At 48.5% G+C, this 19,173-nt stretch overlaps 1 protein-coding gene across 3 annotated transcripts in view; it reads left to right on the top strand.

Annotated features, from left to right (window-relative positions):
* Positions 1-19,173, top strand: part of cdh4 (cadherin 4, type 1, R-cadherin (retinal)) — a 129,237-nt gene that overhangs the window by 72,213 nt on the left and 37,851 nt on the right. For all 3 annotated transcript variants that reach the window (XM_057031407.1, XM_057031406.1, XM_057031405.1), the window contains 2 exons: positions 12,501-12,727; positions 17,791-17,973. In XM_057031407.1, coding sequence (XP_056887387.1) covers positions 12,501-12,727; positions 17,791-17,973 — 410 coding nt within the window. The remainder of the gene's footprint in view (positions 1-12,500; positions 12,728-17,790; positions 17,974-19,173) is intronic.

Raw genomic sequence — 19,173 nt, 5'->3', positions numbered from 1 at the left:
CTCTTTATCTGGCCATAAATATGAGCGTTTTAACGAAGCATTGTTCGGATTACAAACTGCTCCTCCTGGGAAAACGGTCCGCCTGAAACATTGCGGCGAAATCATGTTGACACGTGGAAAGAGACGTCAGGCATATGACAGCCCTGCAGAGCTTCCAGGCCGCGCAGGAATTTGCTTATCCTGCCGAAATGGTAACCATGCCAACATAGCAGTTTTGCCTAATGGATTTTTACTGCACCATTATTGCTGAATACACAAATAGGGGCAACTGAAAGGCTTTTCCCCTCCCCATGCAGCGCAGTTTTACATGTCCCAGCGGGACAGTACAACTTCTTTCTAGATGCATTTAAAGGCTTTGGGCTTGTTGCCGCCACGGCTGAAGGTACAATACTGATTACCTACGTTAGCCGCGCCCTCTGACTGAAAAAGTCCTTTAGTTTTATGAGTAAGGGGGGGAAAACAATACATTTTTCTTGCTCGTCAGGCGCCATTGCTCTTTTTGTAGCATGCTAAGATATGCTAAGCTAACCAAACACCGGCTGTAATCTGAACCAGCTGTGTTTTTGTTCTTTCTGTGCCTAAAGCCGAGTACCAACAGAATACCCATAAATCCTACACACCGGATCTGTAAGTGTATACTTGACCTTGTTTGCCTCAAGAAGATGCATCACAGGAGGAGCAGTTGGGCAAAAATCTCTCCTCTCCAATCTCTCCATTTAGTGCTCACCGATGAGTACGCACTAAAGAGTCGGCGCTTCCAGCGAGAGCAAACAGGATTAAATGAACTGAAGTGTTGTGAATCTGCTAAGTATGTGAGAGAGGAGAGAGCAGAAGGTCTCTGGGTGGAAGCGAAGCGAGCTGAGAGATTAATGAGACAAGATATAAACTGGTGTACATAAAGAGTCACCTTAGAAGACAAACACCGGCTGCCTCCAGACGACAGCGCGTGCTGCACATGTCCACCTGTGTAAATGCCTGTGGATTAGTGGGATTAGGTTTCCCAGAGAATCAGTTGGCAGCTAAATTGGACAAACAGGTGCTGGAGTTTTGAGGCAAACTCGCTCCAGCTTCCCTCCTCCTGTCGGTAAATATTAGCTGCAAGTTCATAAAAAAGTGAAGCGCTAATTCAGACGATCTCAACCCCACCTGTCTGGCTCCAGATACATCAGCGCCTCCGCTTCCTTTTGTCTGGCTTCTTTTTTTTTCTTTTCCCCCGCCTCTCTGAAGGAAACGTCATTAGATGCAACGCTGAGCCGAGCAGTGCTGACAGAGCCGGAAAGCCGACGAACCTCGGGTTTCGGGAGCGACGGGATCGATGCAGCGCCATCGCCGCGGCCCGGGGGATAGGCTGCCACCATCCTTCATACAGCTCAGGATGTCCTCATCCACCTCCCCGACACCTCTCCGCCTGCAGCGCGACAGAGATTTATGCACCGCAGACAGCTCGGGCTTAAACATACGTTACACGTTAGCGAGCTACAGCACACGACACATCATGAGATGGCTGCTGGCTAGCTTACACAGGCTCCCGGCTCGCCGATACACTGACAAAATGATGCCAGCGAAAGGCCATTCTCAGTTACAGATTTGGCAGGGAAATTACGCTTAGAGTTGAATTTGATGTCTGCAGCCGGAACCCGGATTGAGCTGGAGCTGCCAGACTGCTGAATATATACAGTATATATACAGTATATGTTCCTCGGGCACACGCAGCCGCTACTGTTGTAAGATCACTGCATTTTTAGTTTGCACGACACTGAGACTCTGCTTTTATGTCTGAAGATGTACTTGACTTCATCAGGCAGGATTAAAATGCTCTTTTTAAGGCTTAAAACTTTGATTATTGAATAATGATGCTAGAGCACCTGCAAAATAATCTTATTCAGCCACTAAACAGTGAGTGAACAGATAATGCTAATTTAATAGTGATGTAAGATCAGGCTGAAGAGCAGGAACTACAGAATTTGAAGCACATTAGGAGGCAGCTCGCCTGTTAGCATGTTGCTATCTCTACACGCTTCCTTCATGAGCCGTCTCAGGCATGCTGTCACGTCAGTGCTCTCTCGTGTTGGGAAGTTCAAGCGTTTGTTGACTAGATTCTAGAAGCACTTTGTCAAACTGGCAACCAGTCGATCCCATTTCTTTTGCCAAAGCAACAACTTCAATAGCAATCATTTGGCTAATTTCAGTACTTGTAATTAGACTGGGGAGCATTTTTAAAGGCTCCATTTTTCCAAACACGGTTAGCTGCTTTATTTAATTTTGGCCTCACGTTGGTCTCTGCCTCTTTATCATCTGACCTCGTCTGTCTCCGTGGAACAGCTCAGATAAAAGCACAGCGTGGTGAAGGGAGTCTGCTGCCGGGTTTTCTGATGCTTTTTATTAAAAAAAAGAACTTCCCGTCAGCACTCCTCATTTGTGTTGGGAGACGACGAGTTTGAGGTAATTTGGAGCTCATTATTGCTCAATAAACCTATTCCCGACTCATTTGCTGCTGAGATTATTCTGTAATTAAAGCGTAATCCGTAATCCATGATTTATTCGTGTCATGGCAGGGATTATGTCAGGATCCGCCGGGTCAATTAAATCAAATGTAATGATCGAACCCTAATTGCGCTTGTTAAATCCATCCAGTCCCGTTGCCAGAAAATGAAGTCGCGTTCCTCAATGGCGCCGGGCGTGATGGACGGGCGTTACCCGCTTCCACTGTGCATAATGACGGCGCGAGAAGAGCGATTAAGCCTCGACCCGCGATAGCGCGTACACCCGCTCTCACCTGATAACCTAAACAGTCCGATTCTTCCCAGATTAACCACTCGTCTGCGGCTAAAGTGCTTTTATCTCAAGGTCAGAAGCGATGTATTATCAGTTAATGAGAAATGCAGAAATGTGCAGCACGAGAGCGGGTAAACACGGCGAGAGGGGCGCTCGTTTCACCTCCCAGTGTTCCCTTTTCTCTCCTGACCTGCGGCGAGTTGTCCCGAAGCGATAAGGATAATGGTTTTGGCCGCCGCCGCCCGACGAGACGGGCCTCCCTCTTCCCTCCCGGTCAATAGGTGAACAGGGGTGTTCGGCCTCTCCCGTTGTGGCTCCCCCCTCTGCAGCTAGTCAGCGAGGCTTAACTCTGCCCACTTACAGGCGGCAGGATGCTCGTATTAAGCGCCGCCGATGATCACTGATAAACGCCACAATGGGATTCACACAGGCGGTGCAAGGGGCCGCAGGACACTGGTGGGGACGGAAGACCTTGCCTTGGATTACTTATAAACCGTCCAATGGCAGGAGAGGACATTGGCAGGGTGCTAGCTGCTGCTTCATTTAGCCTCTTGTGTGAAAACGGCGCAGCTGGAATCCACTGATGTCCTCCATTACTCCCTTGCACATAAGCAAGGGTGCTCATTAAAATCCTCCTGTAACTGCCTCTGTGATCTGAACATTTGGACAGAGGCAGGCGGCCAGCGACATCAAACGCCCCAGGAGAGGAAGGGTGGAGCGCGTGGGGCCCATACGTACCCCTCGGGTTCATAATTGATTCTTCAGGGCCGACCGGGGTCACTTCAGAACAAACAGCCGTTGACGGTTCTCCACATTTGCAGATCAGCCTGCACACATCCAGTGGCGCCCGTTCCACAGATACTTATTTCCTCTACAACACAACACGGCATATTGCATTTCCTAACCACAGCGGGCATCGACGTACCAAACGACTCTGTCCTGTAATGTGGGACTCTTTATCACAATTCCGCAGCCTCTCCCAGCATTACACTTTTATTGCCTTTTTGCCCGCTTGGATTTATGGCCTGTGCCCATTGCTTTGTTGCCCCTCTCGTGGCTCCCATCTGCATTTCCTAGCAGCAGAAACCATCACCTCCTTTATTTAATTTAAAACAAACGCTGTGATAAATGCACTGATTGATGCGGTTGACTCATTCGAAGGTTAATGCTAACGCTAACAAATGAGCAAATGGAACAATAGCTACACCTTCACAGGCAGCAGCTCTTCAAATGAGATTCATCTGTTTTGCTAGGTTCCGGCCCTCCAGCATCGGTGTGGCACAAACCTGCTTCAGAGGAGTGGATAAATGCATAAATGTTGGGTTTGATTAAGTAACTAGCATCCCCTTTAGCATTTCCCGCCAGAGGCTGATTCTTTGGTACGGTCAGTACTTGTGCAGCTGATTACCGTCTTATATTCATGACACATAATATGACGGTAAAATTGACGACTCCTAAGTCCTGTTCGATCCTTCAGAAGCATGACTTTTCAGTCCTGATGCTGATAATTGACCTGTACACATTTACAGCGTCTGATAGCCATGTTGACCTCATCTTTCCCTCCCCTCCTCGCACGTCACGTGAAGTGAAAATGAGAAGCTCGTGGGATTAATCAATCGGTGATCAGTGGTAGTAGCGTGGCGAGCTGACCTCTGAGACGGCCTTCAGCTTCTCCCACAGACGAAAACAGGACAGGTTTTGCCTCCGCCTTGCGAGCTGGAGCCTAATGAGCGACCCGGCCTATCATTGACACAGGAAGCTTTGGAGCAGAGACAGGATTAAGGAGGAACTGGAGAACGGTGGATAATGAGAGAGCCCCGTCTTAGGTCTAATCACTGGCTTTAGAAAACATGGTCAGGGATGGAGAGGGCAGCAGCAGGAGAAGATAAGAGCTACCTTTCCTCTTGTGATTACACCTTTTATCGCGTCCAATATGGTCCCATTGATGGCTGCTGTTTTATTTGGCTGAAGCAAACAGGCCATTTATCGATTTACACAAATATAGTGAAAGTGTAGCTTCAGCAGGCTGTGATAAGATTCCTCATTATTGTGAGGCAATAATGCACCTTTTGTGGCGCCAATCTGGCGCTCCCTTTTCCTTTTCCCTCCATTCCCGTAAATGAGTGTGTCAGGAATAACAAATATTTCTGCTCCTCTCTAAGTGTGAATTTGTAATGCTAATTAGGGCAATTGTGGGAAAATCAAATCTGGATGCTGAACACGGCAGCTAAACAATCAGCGGGGACGGATGCAAACGTGTTTATGTTAATAGCAAAAGGAGGAACGGAGGGGTGGAGAGGATGGAAAGATCAGGGGAGTGGAAGGTGCCGCTGATTAGCCGAGTCAGCGAGTGAGCAGGGATGGAGGGAAACAGAAGGAAAGACCGAGATGATTAAAAGGTGATTCGATTTGCGAGGGAGGCGCGGGCCTTCCCGAGGAAGAAGGGGGAGGACGACCAGCTGCATTTCTGCTGTGCGCCGGCTCCACTCGGAATCCTGCGCCGTAGCTTCAGAAGAGCTCTGGAGCCGAGCACTTTTTCACAATTGATATTTATGGACATTTCTCCCCAGCGGTGCGTAAGATTTGACGGATTTATTTAATAGATCTCTTAAAATCGACAGAGAGCTGGAATCAAACGATCAAAGCAAGCCATTTGACGAAATCATAGCTGGTCCGGAGTCGGACGCCAGGAGACTCAGGGCAGTCAGAACTTTACCTGGGCCGGTGCACATTCTGCCGCGGTAACGCTAGAACCCTCAGAGGGATCGGTGCAGTAACGGGCTCCCTTGGCGGATATCTCTGCTAGCACGCCGGCTGCTTCCACGCCGCGTCCTCACATAACAGAATCACACTCTGAAGTCAATAGGTTTTCACTAAAGTCATCATATGGCAGAGCGGGAGCCTCTGATATTTCCCAGGGGTCTCCTAAAACTTGGCCCCGGTTTACTCAGGTTCCCGGTTCTGAAGCCCGGCTCTCGCCGAGGTCCCGCCACCTCGCTCTGGGCTGTGTGGAATGATGATATTGTACTGGGAGATAACAGACAGTGTGTAGCCTTGAGGCGGTTTGCACGCTTCGCCTCCTTAAAGAAGATATCGCCGTGATAAAACGCGGCTCCAACTTTGCTCACACTAAATTCGGAGGGGGAGCCTTGAAGGCAAGGCCGGATGAAAGGAGTTAAAGATATGTTTGCACAGTCGATGTGTTTGTGTTTCCAGGGAGGAACGTTTCTCATTAGTGTGGCGGCGGGATCAACCCACAGTTCCACCAGGGGGACATTTTTCATGCGCATGTGTCGTCTTGAGGGTTTTTGTTTCGTTATTTAAGGCGGCTCGTGGATTTGAATCCAGATTCCAGAGTTTTGGCTTCATCTGACATCTCTGGCTCAGCATGAATCAGCAAATCAGTGTTGTTTACAGGTATAAACACTGCAAACATCAGCAAAAATGGTGACCGCAGACCAGCTTAAACCAGAATAATTGGTGGGTTTTATATAAATTGGCTCTATTGTGGGGCCTTTTAGCGCTGAGCTAATGGTTTGATGCAGATGACGGCCGTTGTTCATGTTCCAAAACTCAATATAAAGATGAAGCTTGCCACCAGCTTCCTCACCGCCCAACTCAAATGTGCTTCGGTACAATACAAATCAACTAATTAGCCTCTTTTCCGCCAACGCTTTTATTTCCAGGACTTTATTTACCTGGGTAAGTGTGAACGCTAGCAGGCAGCCTTCAGCCTATAGCCCCGCCCCTCAGATCTGCTTCAACGTGACAGCGTGTCTCTCCTCTCAGGTGTTTTAAAGGAAAACCTTTGAGAATGCTGGTGAGGAGGTCTAGCATGGGCAGCTACAGCAGTGCTCCATCGGCAGTGGGGTGATGTGGTCCAGGGAGATCACCGCGGCGTGCTGGGATAGCAACAGCCTGATTGTTGAATAAGGCAAAGCCTCACGACCGGGAGGCTGCTTAATCACGATCTCCATGATCTCCACCAGCTTTGGTCGGGGAAAGAGACGAGGAATCAGTTGCGATGGTCAGATGTAGCGCTGGGCGTCGTCTGCATAGCGGTGGTATGAAAACCACGCAAGTGGACGGTCCCGGAGAGGTCATGTCTGGCGCTGACCCGCAGGGCGCTGACCCTGCCGGAGTGAAAGGCCAGAGAGGTAAGATTCAAAGCAGGAACGCCCCTGTCGGAGGATGGAGAGCAGGGTGTGCAGGGGTTGGCAGCATCAAATGCAGCTGATAGATCCAGCAACACGAGAGCGAAGACTGAGGAGACGCTTCGAGTGTCTGTCACAGAAAACAGAGCCGAGTGGCCACTCTTAAAACCAGAATGGTTCGGGTCAAGGAGGAGGGTTTTTGACAGGAACTCAGCGGTCTGCTTCAAAACCGCTCTCTTAATGGTCTTTGGCCGGGGGGGCAGGCGATGGTTTCCCACTTGAGTCGATCGTGCAAAACGATGCCGCTCAAGCCCGAACAATCACCTCCCTCCGGTTCTTCGGGCTCTACGCTATCAGAGAATAGATTTTAGAATCCTTCTGATGGTTTAGTGCAGGGGTGTGGAACCCCGGCCTCCGGGCCGTATACGGCCTACGAGACCATTTCTACCGGCCCGCAACGCAATAAGATTTTTATATTTTATATGTGCACTTATACAGTGGGACCGTTCGCTAAACTCCGCGAGCTGCGAGTAGCAGCGGTAGCGTATTTTTGCCTTTCGTATCCTGAAATTCTTTCGTAACGAGGAAATATTTTCCCGTTTTCTGACATAAAACAGACGGTTATGTTATGTCCGAGTCAAGGTCAGGGTCAGTGAACACAGCATGTGAGGTACGTAGTGGGCTGGACTGATTGACACGGACGAATAATGCCTAGCGAAACACGCTAAACTCTATGAGTTGAAAGGACAGATGCGTTTGGATAAAATTAACGCTCTTCGCCGGAGTTTGGAGGCTCAACAAGCAGCTTTCACACGACCATGTACCGACAGAATATTACGCGTGCAAGTTTTGTGGTGAGTGAATTAATAGCCACGAAGCTGAAACCTCACGCCGAAGGAGAGTTCGTGAACGTGCCTCGTAGCCGCCGCTGAGGTGCTCGCGCCGGACAAAGTAAAATTGTTTCAAAGCGTGAATTTCTTTTTGTGAATAACTATTGAACTAAGACATATATCGTTATGATTCCAGTGGCTAACTGTATGTTTTTATGGTCAAGGAATCTAAATATGTAGTCAAAGTATGTGTGGGACTAATATTTATGGTGGAAATCACAATATGCCAGGAATTGTTGCGCTTGGCGGAGGTCTGCGCTCTCCGAGTGCTTTCTAGTTGTTGTTGTTGTTATTGTCTTTATCTTTCTTTCTTTTTCATTTATTTTCTTGATTATCTTGTTGTGTTTGCAGTTTTTGTGAGAAGAGGCCTCGAACAGGCCCTTACGGGTCTCTTGCCTCAACTCTGCACCTCTTTTTATTTTGTATGATCATGAAAACATATTTTACTTGTCATTTTATTCTATTTATTTGGTGATTTTATATGCATGTGTGCTAAATAAATAATTCAAACTCAAATGCAGCAATCATGAGACTTAGTAACACAGTGGTTATAGACTTTTTTTTTTTCTTTTTTTTGCATCCCTAGGTATGTGTTCATAATAGTATGGCCCTCGGAGGACTTTATAAAAATTGAAATGGCCCTCGATATGAAAAGGGTTCCCCACCCCTGGTTTAGTGCATCGTTGATCTGCTGTGACGTCTGTGAGAACGGGGGGTGGGCGCGCCGGCGCCCCCTAGCTGTGTTTCTCTCGGAGGCCTCATAAACACAACTCTGCGTGCACACAGTCACACACTGATAAAAACCTCCAGGCTGAACGGTGGTGTATTAATCACACTGACGCCTGGCACTGCGATTTGTGACCTGCTCTTTTAATTGCGTCCTCCCCCCTTTGCCCCTGTGCTCTCTCTTTATCTCCCCCCTCCCCCCATCCTCATTCCTCAAGCGCTTCTCATGCCAATGCCCACAAGAGGAAGCTAATACAGAGATAAGAGCGAGGGGCCCCGGATACGCACAGTCCGGGAGCTCTGCCTGGTGTGTGACAGGGCCGGGGGGGGAGATGGGGGGGTCTGTCTGATCTCGATGATCTGAGGCGTAACGGAGAGCAAAGTCTGTTCAGGATGGAAAGAAAAACTGAAATATCCGTAAAGAAATGTCACACAAACACCTCCGGAGTCACTGATACTCACGGCCGCACACTCACCAGCTGTAATAATCGTGTAATAACCAATCAAAAAGCCGGTGACCGACAGTCCCACTCCTGTGTCACGCCACCTCAACTCAGTAGCTCGGGATGGGGGGGTCCTAATCCTGTTCAGCCCTATGACAGTAATATTTCCTAGATCATTCCTATGTTGCTTCTCTTCAGCAAGTGTTTCTCTTTGTCATTATATTTACTCACTGCTAATAAAGGATTATCTCATCTTAAAGACGTTTGTTCAAATCCTCCCTTTAATCCTCAAAGCTACTTTACACTGTTAAAATCATCAAAACTTTGGCACACACCGTTTACATTTAATGACGCCCTCTTAAGACGCATCGCCGCTACTTACAGCCTCTCAGGCGCGGCCTGTTCAGGGTTTGGGTGTCACTCGGCTCATCGGCGGGCTAACAGCCCGTCAGGCTGAGCTAAAACAGCAGCCAGTGTTTATTTAGCCAAGTGTCCCAAACGGATGGAGCGGTGCTGCGACGGCAGCAGCCCCATACGCTCTACCTGACCCCAACCGCTGCTCCCATTTATCCGACTCCTTAATTGCCACTGAAAGACTCACTGTTTCATTTAAATTCCCAAGTGGGTTTTTTATGTCTCGCACCAAGCTATTTATGAGCAATTAGACCTCATCTTACAGTGGTTTAGCTCATCTACGCACGCCTTTTTAATCGCACAATAAAGCACTTTTAGCTCATCAAGAAGCTGATCAAATGACCAATAAAAACAAGGCAAAACTGGAGCAAATCATAAAGAAGAGGCTAAGAACATTAAAGCAGTTCTATTATAAGATGAGCATGGAAGTGATCTGTGGGAATCTGTCACATCCTGCTCCCTTTTTATCTTTATTTGTCTCTGCGTCGCGTTTTTAGGCACCCTTTTTTTTTTTAGACTAGCGCCGAGCAACTGTCATGGAGAAACGTGGCTGGTGTAAGGGGAGGGGAGGGACAAGAGAAGCAACGAGGACAGCGGGCCTGGACGGCAGGGACGGGGAGGAGACAGTGACAGGATGAAGGGAGCGTGCCGAGCCGACAGGTGAACATGAGGGGGACATGCTCCGCGGGTCAGGCCCGATACCCCGATACTTCCTGCCATCTACTGTACATCGCGCACGTGTAGCGCTCCTATCCATGGGCGGTTTCCGCCGTCTCCAGGGGACTGTTGTGACTCTGGAAGCAGAAACAAACAAAAACCACAAAGTGTGTGTGTGGGTGTGTGTGTGAGAGAGAGAGAGAGAGAGAGAGAGAAAGCATGCAGGCCACAGCAGTCGGCAGTCACAGCTGCTTGTCCGCTCTTTTTTCCCGCCAGGCCTCTGCAGGACGGCGTGTTCATCTGCAGTCATGCAGAATGGCACCGGGCTCAGCCAGATACCAAGCTGCAGATGGACGGACTTACGGAAACACGCAGGAACCGCATTACTGTAGCAGCAGCGCGCTGTGGCGTCTCTACACCCGTAGTATCTATAAAAGAGGAGGCAGAAACGGGCAGCAAGTTCAATCTGGAACCAAAGCCGCTTTCAAACCTATTATTTTGAATGAGAACTGCAGCTTTTGAGGAAAACCGGGGCTTATCTGAGCGGTTGCTGCTGCACTGACGCTAGAATTCACAGGTGTGGCGACCTTGTTAGCATCGAAACCACCCAGAGACCTTTTTCTACATCCTCACACTCTCCGTGGGGCGATGCTGCAGCTTGCTGAGCGCACTGAAGAACAGCCATAATAAACAGGGACTCCATTATGTGTGCCAGTAACTAATGGCACGCGTTTGCAGTCATTAGCGCGTCACTAGTTTAAGTTGGTGTGGCTCAAACCGGGATACTACTGGCTGATCTGTGGAACAGGAGCCCGTTGATGGATTCTCATGTTGAAAATGGAGCAGTGTTCGCATCTTCTTCGCCCTTCCTCAAAGCCGATGTCTCTCTCCTCTCTATTTATGTTCTTTGAGTCTTAACGAAGGAGGCAGCTTTCATTCAGGTCTCCACTCGGGGGCCCACTGGGAATCGGCTCCACGGCCCCCGGCTCCTCGCGGGTTCACACCAGTAGACGGAGAAATTTAAACCAAGAGGTGCCCTCGTGAGGAATCAAAGGCAACAATGGCCAGTGCCTGGTGCGCCGCGTGCGTTTCCATGCCAACCAGCACGTACACAGCAGGCGGGGCCGGAGACGGACCGCAGGGACCTCTCTGGCTTTATTGTTGAATTAAGATTGAAATTACTGGACGAAACAAGCCCAGGACATAGGTTCTTAAACTTTAACCTCCTCCGACGCCTGCGCACACGCGTACGTGCACACGCAAGCGGCGTTTTGAAGCATATGCATCTTTAATCTTTGCTCCTCTGGCTGAAACACAGGAGACCCGTCTAAGTGACAACAATAACCCCGCTCGGTTCAGGCTAATTGAAGTCATTTGCATAATAGACGCCTGCCATCACAATTCATCAGCGGCCAGTCTGAGCAGGTCAGCGCCGACACAAACTCTCGTTAAATAACCCCTGAAATGAGCTCGTGTGGCTTCCTTCGCCGCCTTTCTGCATCCATCCGTCCCATTACACACGCAATTACTCAGCGGCTGCAAACAAGTGGCCTGGTTTGGGTGACGCTGCTCTGCAGTGGCCGGGTTGATCTCTGACGGCAGCCGGGCCCTGAATTAATTACACGTCCGAACAAAATGCCTGCTTAGCAGAATTCCTCAGGATGGATTTCTTTTTAAAATAAAACTGAATAAATAGGGAAAAAATGAGGCGTTGGTAGCGCGAGCTGTTCCCTGAGTGAGTCATGAAACCACTTTGTTTTGTTATCAACCGGAGCCGACGGGATCCAGCACATATGGGAGGAGATAAGCTCTGCTCTACATCTGTCGTGGTGTGTGTTAGAAACGATTCTTCCCCCTCTGCATCTGCGTCACGCTGGAAGTCACGTAGCAGCGACGCGTCGACCATTGATTCGATTTGGCAACGGAATGAGCAGATTTTCCAAACAGTCATGCCTGAGACCGCGTCGGCGTTCCGTTTGTCCACGTTTTCATCTCAGCTGTGCACGGAAAATCTACGGCGATGCACTCTTCAAACCCCCCATCCCTCTGTGATGTAGCCAAGCCCTTTTCCCCCTGTGCAGGGCAGAAACACTGCGAACCTCTCGCCGTCCTCGCGTGGACGGGACTCCATTTCTCTAGTCTCGGTGGAGCCACATGCTCCAGATGGCCCTCGTTCCCCCGTGTTTCACAGCAAAGGAGTCAGACTAATGTGTTTTCAGACCCTGTCTTCACGCTCTCCCCAGAGGAGCCGCCCAAAATGCTGAATCTGACTGGGTCTCGCTTGATTTGAATACAGAGGCGGATTTCCTCCTGGTTTAAGCTAAAGAAGATCCGTGATTTGTTGGGGCTAATGCAGCACAGGTGGCAGCAGAGAGGATGAGATCTTTCCACACGCAGCGCTCTAATCCTGCTCCCCCTCTCCCCCCTTTTTTCCCCCCCAGTGAAGTTCGAGGACTGCCAGCGCGGCAGGGAGGTGGGCTTTGTCACCAACGACCCCAACTTCGGCGTGAGGCACGATGGGACGGTGTACGCCGTGCAGGACGTGTCCAACCTGTCCGAGCCCGTCCAGTTCATGGTCACGGCCAAGGGGCTGCACGAGCCGAGGGTTTGGGAGACCACCGTGAAGCTGGCCCTGGCCGGACATCCCCACCCGCTGGCGCTGTCCAAGGTAACGGCACAGATGTGTCAGAATCAAGTTACTGAGCATCGTTTACGTCTACATTTACACCTTTGACCTAAATTTACATTTCAGGCTCGACAGGAAGTTTGAAAGACTCGTTTAAGTGCAGTGTTGTTGGGGGGGGGGAGGAGGGGGGCACTTGTTTTGGCAGCAGGGACAAACCTGCTAGGTGTTCCCCAACTCACAGCGGGGCAGCACAGACCCGTTCCAAACAAGTCATTTCCCCGACATAAGGCGACTTAACATCACAGGTTGCTTTATGATCAAAGCACCTTGGCGTTTTCATCTTTTGGAAGGTCAAAGGTCAAAGTCCCTCTGGAATCCAGAACATTACGGACATGTAATGAGCTTTTTCCTTGGCCCACGAGTCCTGGAACATAATTCCAGTCATTGTGCCTAAATGTAGCGGCATGAATTCAGTACTGTGGCGTCCAGATTTGCAGAGATAGAGCATCAATTCATGCTTCAGAGCTTCAGAGCTGGAGGACGAGACACATTTGACTTTTTATTATTATGTTGACGGGATTTGTTGTGGCTGCAGTCAGATTATTTTTGTAAGACCGCCTAAATCCTAATGGATCCCTCTTTAGACTCACTTTCTCCACCTTAAAGGCGCTGAATGCCGAAGCTGACCCGGAGGCTTGGAACGAGATCAAGTCCACCAAACGAATCAATTAATCCCCGGGACTGTTTCAGTCAGGCTGGTTTTCCTCGTGTCTCCGTCACCTCGCTATCGCCGCTACATAATTGCCTGTGTTTCAGCCGCTGAGGGCCGGGGCTCTTCTAGCCTGTAACATTGTTCATCTTCAAGTGTTACCTGGCTGCAGTAACACTGAAAAATCATAAAGTTGCGCACCATTAGGTTTAATGTTCAGGCGGGGTTTTAATCATGAATGAAAACACCCAAGACTCTTGTGGCTAAAGCTAGTTCAGACTGGAGCATTAGCATTAGCTGTCCACCACTATATACTGTATGTCATCTTGCCATTGTGCTCCTGTCACTTTCTCTTCAGTGAAGGAAAGCTTATTTAAATAAGTAAATGTAATTAAAATGAATAAATAAAAAGGATTATGTCTGATTCTTTAATTAAGACTTGTAAAAAGGGCTCCTGCAATGGCCTAATGTCAGTCAAGAAAATACCCTTTAAACTACCAGGATTTGACAACCAACCAACTTTACGAGTTATTGACGCATTATAGATGAGACTTAAATGTAGAAAATGATCAATTTTGATTTGCAGCGTGGCACAACCAGAAGCAGCGGGCGTTCCCGACACTCGGAGCCTCTCGAGTATCAAAAAAAATCTCTCTTTAAACATTTTGTCTTTGCTAAAATCAACTGCATGTGAGTAGGAAGCTTGACCCCTGAGGTGTTCAGGTTCCACCTGATGCACAGGTGGACACGCACCCTCGCCTCGACGCCTGTCCACGGGGGGCAATCTGGGGTCGAGTATTTTGCTCAAGGACACTTTGACGTGCTGACAGCAGGATCGGAGGCTGGACCGCGCAGCCTCTGGTTAGAGAACGCAGCCTGGTAGCACCTGAGCCTCAGCAGCTATCACGTCCTGTGCTGCTGCTAACTCTTTGTCAGCACGGAGGTGACAGAAAATCAATGCAGGGCAGCTGAGGCCGGTTTGAATGTGTAACCTGCTGTAACGTAAGTCAGCTCGGTGGGCGAGGTCATAAGAGCCTTTTACACATCAATCCATAACGCACCGGTGCCTTGAGCGCTAATCTGAACATGCTAACATGCTCGCAGCACCTTTATATAGGAGATACTGCAGAAATAATCTAAATGAGGTAAATGTTTGATATATTCCACACGAACTAAGTCACAAAGCCGCTGTTTTACCTGCTATATATGGAACCTTAACAGTGCCTTTAATTGATCCTGGCTTTGACATTGTGCTTTTAATAGACATTACAGTTTATTCTTTGTGTTTGAAAAGAAAGGCTTCCACCGTTGGATGCGTAGCGGATGGTTGCTACGGTATTTTTAATTTGTGTGTTTCACCCCACATCTGTGAATTATTACACATAACACCCCTCACGGGCCTGGCCACACCTCTGCTGTGATGTACTTGCAAATTGAAGTTACTGAAGTGAGTCAGGGGTCGATTTTAAGGACTTAAACAGGGCGGCAAAAAGTTATTTTGGTAGATGGGTGTTGGGTGTTCTCACTGTGCTGCTGCATCACAGCAGAGATGTTGTTGAATCTGCATCCTTTCTGCTTTTAAAATTTTTAATTTTTTTCCTTTTTAAATGTTTCACGAATGATAAGATTTGCTCCTGCGACGGCTAAATAACGCAGCAGAGATCCGTGTCTACCCTTAGCACATCGACTTAACAGCGCTATCGCTGCAGCGCTGAGTATTTTATTAGCGCGGCTCGTGTTTCTTCTCCAGCTCACTGAGCACACACGGAGGCGATCATTATCTGACCACATCCCTCCGTTCGGAACGTCAATAGTTATTTTCAAAGTGAGCTAATCATAATCACCGCTCCTATCCCCAACACATGTTTCCCTGCACAACAGCCGCTCAGGAGATAAACTGCTTAAGATCTCGTCTCTCTCCCAAAGCCCATTAAAAGGCAGCTGAAATAAGAACGTGTGTGTGTGTGTGCATCTGATAACCAGCATATATACAAATAATTACAGGCTGATTTCTTGGCCGTGTCTCCAAAGAAGAAATATCCACCATTCTGAGGCCTTGATGCTGCTCTCACGGGGCCACCGCCGCTCTCTCAATGCTCTTCACTTCCTCTCGATTTCACGGGGCACGTTGGTTCGTCTCCCCACCAGCTTAGAGTCTATCAGTTATGCACCACCAAACTGGGAGCTGACTGGTTGCCGTGGTGGGGTTTAGTGCTGGCTTGATTAACATGTTACCCCAGTCCTGTTCAAGGTAGATTACGATGAAGGCCAGCAATGGAGGTGAATGGTAGGGCCCCGAGGCCTTCAGCGTGCAGCCCTGCATGCTTTCACCATTAGTACTTAATTGCACTGACAGTCTTGTCCGGAAGGCTTCAAGTCTGAACTGGCAATGAACACCTGTAATATTTCAGCGCTTCTTTGCAGCAGAGGATTTACATATTTGTTCCATTCGGCGTAATTTATGGTTTCAGGTTTTTAAATCCGACTTATCCATCAAGGAAATCTGCTCAAAAGACCAAAAAAACAACATCAAAACCCCAAATTTAGTCTTCTCAGAGACCCTCTGGACAGACTGCGAGAGCCATGAGAGCCCACTTTGATTGTTTTGCGTGGCCTGTTTGTCAGACTGATAACCTCCAGATGTCAGCTCCCACACCCGGGGGCTACAAGGCTAAAGAATGCTCAAGCAGTGCACCGGCTGCCCGGGAGCGGAGAGATGCCAGCTGGCCGCGGCCGCCTCTGGGTCTCAAGGACACAGTAACTGGCTCTCTGTCATGTACTGGGGCCTCACACACTGGGGGACACACACACACATGGGGACATATGTTTGTGGGCTATTTTGACACATTTCTGCATGTGCATGCTTGCGTCAAGGCCAGCAAATGAACTCCCATGTGTGCACGTGCGTGCTGCAATTCCCATAATCAAACAGATATCGGCACCGTCTAACGTGGCCGAGGCTGTCTCGGTAACTCTGCGCTCCAATTTGAAAAAAAAGGTGCTAAAAACCCAGAAACAATTCTCAGCGGTGACAAAAAAAAGTTGTGTTTATCACTAGCAGAATGCTAACACCGTCTATATCGCCCTCGTGAAGAATTATGGGGTTTTTCCCTGTAGAAAAATACATCTCATTTAATTCACGGCAGCAAGAAGTCATTATAAAATAATCCCACAGAAAAGGATCACCTTGCAAAAGCAAACATACTCTTAAGATTAATAGTCGGTCCATTCGCCCGTGTCGTGTGTTTGGATCTTTTTAGCCCGACAAATGGGTGGCTGTGCTTTTATTTAACATCTGGGCGACAGGTGAAGACAAAAACAACCGAAACGCCAGTGACGATACAGTTACAAATGTGTCCCAGTGACAGCAGACTTGCCTGTAAGTGCCGTTCTGAATACTAGACAGGAAGGTCAACATTATGAATGCGTTCCATTATTAAGCTTCAAGAATATTCCAGAAGATGGGACCGTGGCGTGCTATCACGTAGGTGCACACACCCACACACACACTGACCAACAGAGGTTAATTTTGCCTGCTGCCTGTGGACGGGTGTTGCCAGCCCCCTGCCGTTCTGCCTGGTGCCACTTGATGCCTATTTTGGTTGAGCGATGCTGCAAACGAGAGTTAGCTTATCTGGGAAACACATCTGGTCCCTTCATTCCCCCATTAAGTCCTGCAGGCATCCGCGTGTCCACGCCGCTCCCGCCATGCCAGCCCGCCGCTGTCCAGAGCTTTGCTGAATCCTATAAGCCGCGAACAAACGCTACGACCAAAGATGGAAAAAAAATCCCCGAAATGGTGTGTGTTCAGGTATAGCTTACAGGAGGTGACGGGATGAGCTGCTGGCCCGTGTTTGGCCTCAAAACACACGCGGTTCCTCGCGTGCATGTGAATCTTGAGCTTACTGTTGTGTTTTCCAGTTGGGATAAAGCTTCAGGTGACACTATCATACCAACAACTGTGTGTCTGGGTGTCTCTGGTGTGTGTGTGTGTGTGTGTGTGTGTGTGGTGTGTGTGTGTGGTGTGTGTGTGTGTGTGTGTGTGTGTGTGTGTTCACAGGCCACAGAGACAACAATAGGATTAGCAGGATTACAGAAATACAACCAACTTACACAGAAATATATCTTACAGCATGAGGATCAGCAGCAGGAACATGCTACATACACATTTCTACACCTTATTTCAATGGGAAAGGAGAGGAATAACGCTGTGGGGGGGCTGGATGGCTCTATATATACACCTATATGTTCCAACACAGAAAAGACAACTAATGACTCCATCCTGTGGCGGTGGGATATTGGAGAATCCGGTCTGGGATACAGGAATACGACATCCTGACGTTACCGGACAGTGACGCTGTAGATGTGAGCTCTTTCTTATGTTTTTTTTTCCCAGGCTGGCATCACAGAAATGCTGTCCAGAGTCTGGGACTCCCAGCCCAAAGTCATCAAGTTCTCGCGGAAACATCAGAGGGGCTCCGCCGCCAACGGGCTGAGAAGACAAAAGCGAGACTGGGTCATCCCACCGATCAACGTCCCCGAAAACTCCAGAGGACCCTTCCCGCACCTGCTCGTCAGGGTGAGTGACGCCACGGATCTTCCTGGCAAATACGTGCAGACGCCCCCCCCCCCCCCACAAGCAGAACATCTTTGGTGCACTTTGATATAAAATAGTTAGGAATTCACGTCAAACTTCATCCAACCTTTTTTTTCCCACTCGAGGAGGTGGAAAATCACCATGAGGCCTCTCTCTCTATATATATATATATAAATATATATAAAAAAAGGGGAAAACTCAGCTGAATGTTTGTTAATGATGGAAAACACACTTGCTGATTGAGACCCGTAACTAATTAAACTGTGCAAACAATTCCTCCTGATGGATTTAATTTGACTTTTTTCGCCCGGAGGCATCGCGGTGCGTCGTCTCTACATAATAAGGTTGCAAACTGTAGCGGTGTAATGAATTAAAAACACCAACCATCGGCAAACATTTGCATTCCCTGCTCCGTTTCGGGCTTTCGTAAGGTACAAAGTGACATCAACCAGAAAGATTATCCGTTAATCATTGGTGTCTAGTGTAGTGTTATTACTACTTTATTACCTACACTTGTAATTGGCTAGATTGATCATCATCTTCCTCTTCTATTTGCACCATTTCTTCGCCGCCTGCAGCTGTTGATGCTTTTCTGTACAACAGGTTAATGAAATGGATGCGATGATTGCAGAGAAGCTCCAGCAGATTCCTCGTTACCCTGCTACTGCAGGTTAAGCACGCGCAAGAAAACTTGGTTACCGCTATGAACATATTGTTGTAAATCATTTATTCTTCAGGTAGGTAACATGTTCCTTATCCCAGCTGAGAATGTTAGGAATAAGGACCATCATCATTTTAGGAAAATACTAGCAGCTGTGTTGCTACAATAAACTTCTCTTTACTCGGACGCTCGTATCAGACACCCAGGCATTCGGCCACATTCTGCTGGTATTACACACAAACACACACACCCACACACACAGAGTCTCCGATGCCCATTTGGAAAGTGAGACATTCCCGGATTACGGAAATCGCTTTTTGCCAATACCCTGCAGAGAGGGAAGATTGTCCATGAAACTGTGGAGTCACACTCACCATCACACAAAAGCCCACAGCTGGACTGTGGGGAGTTCAGAGAGGCACCAAATGGTGGGTGTAAGATCATCGCATTAAACTATAAGGTCTTCTGTTGGGAACGTGTGTGTGTGTGTGTGTGGGAGACACGTGTCGGCTCTCGACCAT

Source organism: Takifugu flavidus, chromosome 4, assembly GCF_003711565.1.
Source record: "Takifugu flavidus isolate HTHZ2018 chromosome 4, ASM371156v2, whole genome shotgun sequence".
NCBI classification, from domain to species: Eukaryota; Metazoa; Chordata; class Actinopteri; order Tetraodontiformes; family Tetraodontidae; genus Takifugu; species Takifugu flavidus.
Note: the sequence above shows the minus strand (reverse complement) of the source record. Positions and strands in the feature narration are given on the sequence as shown.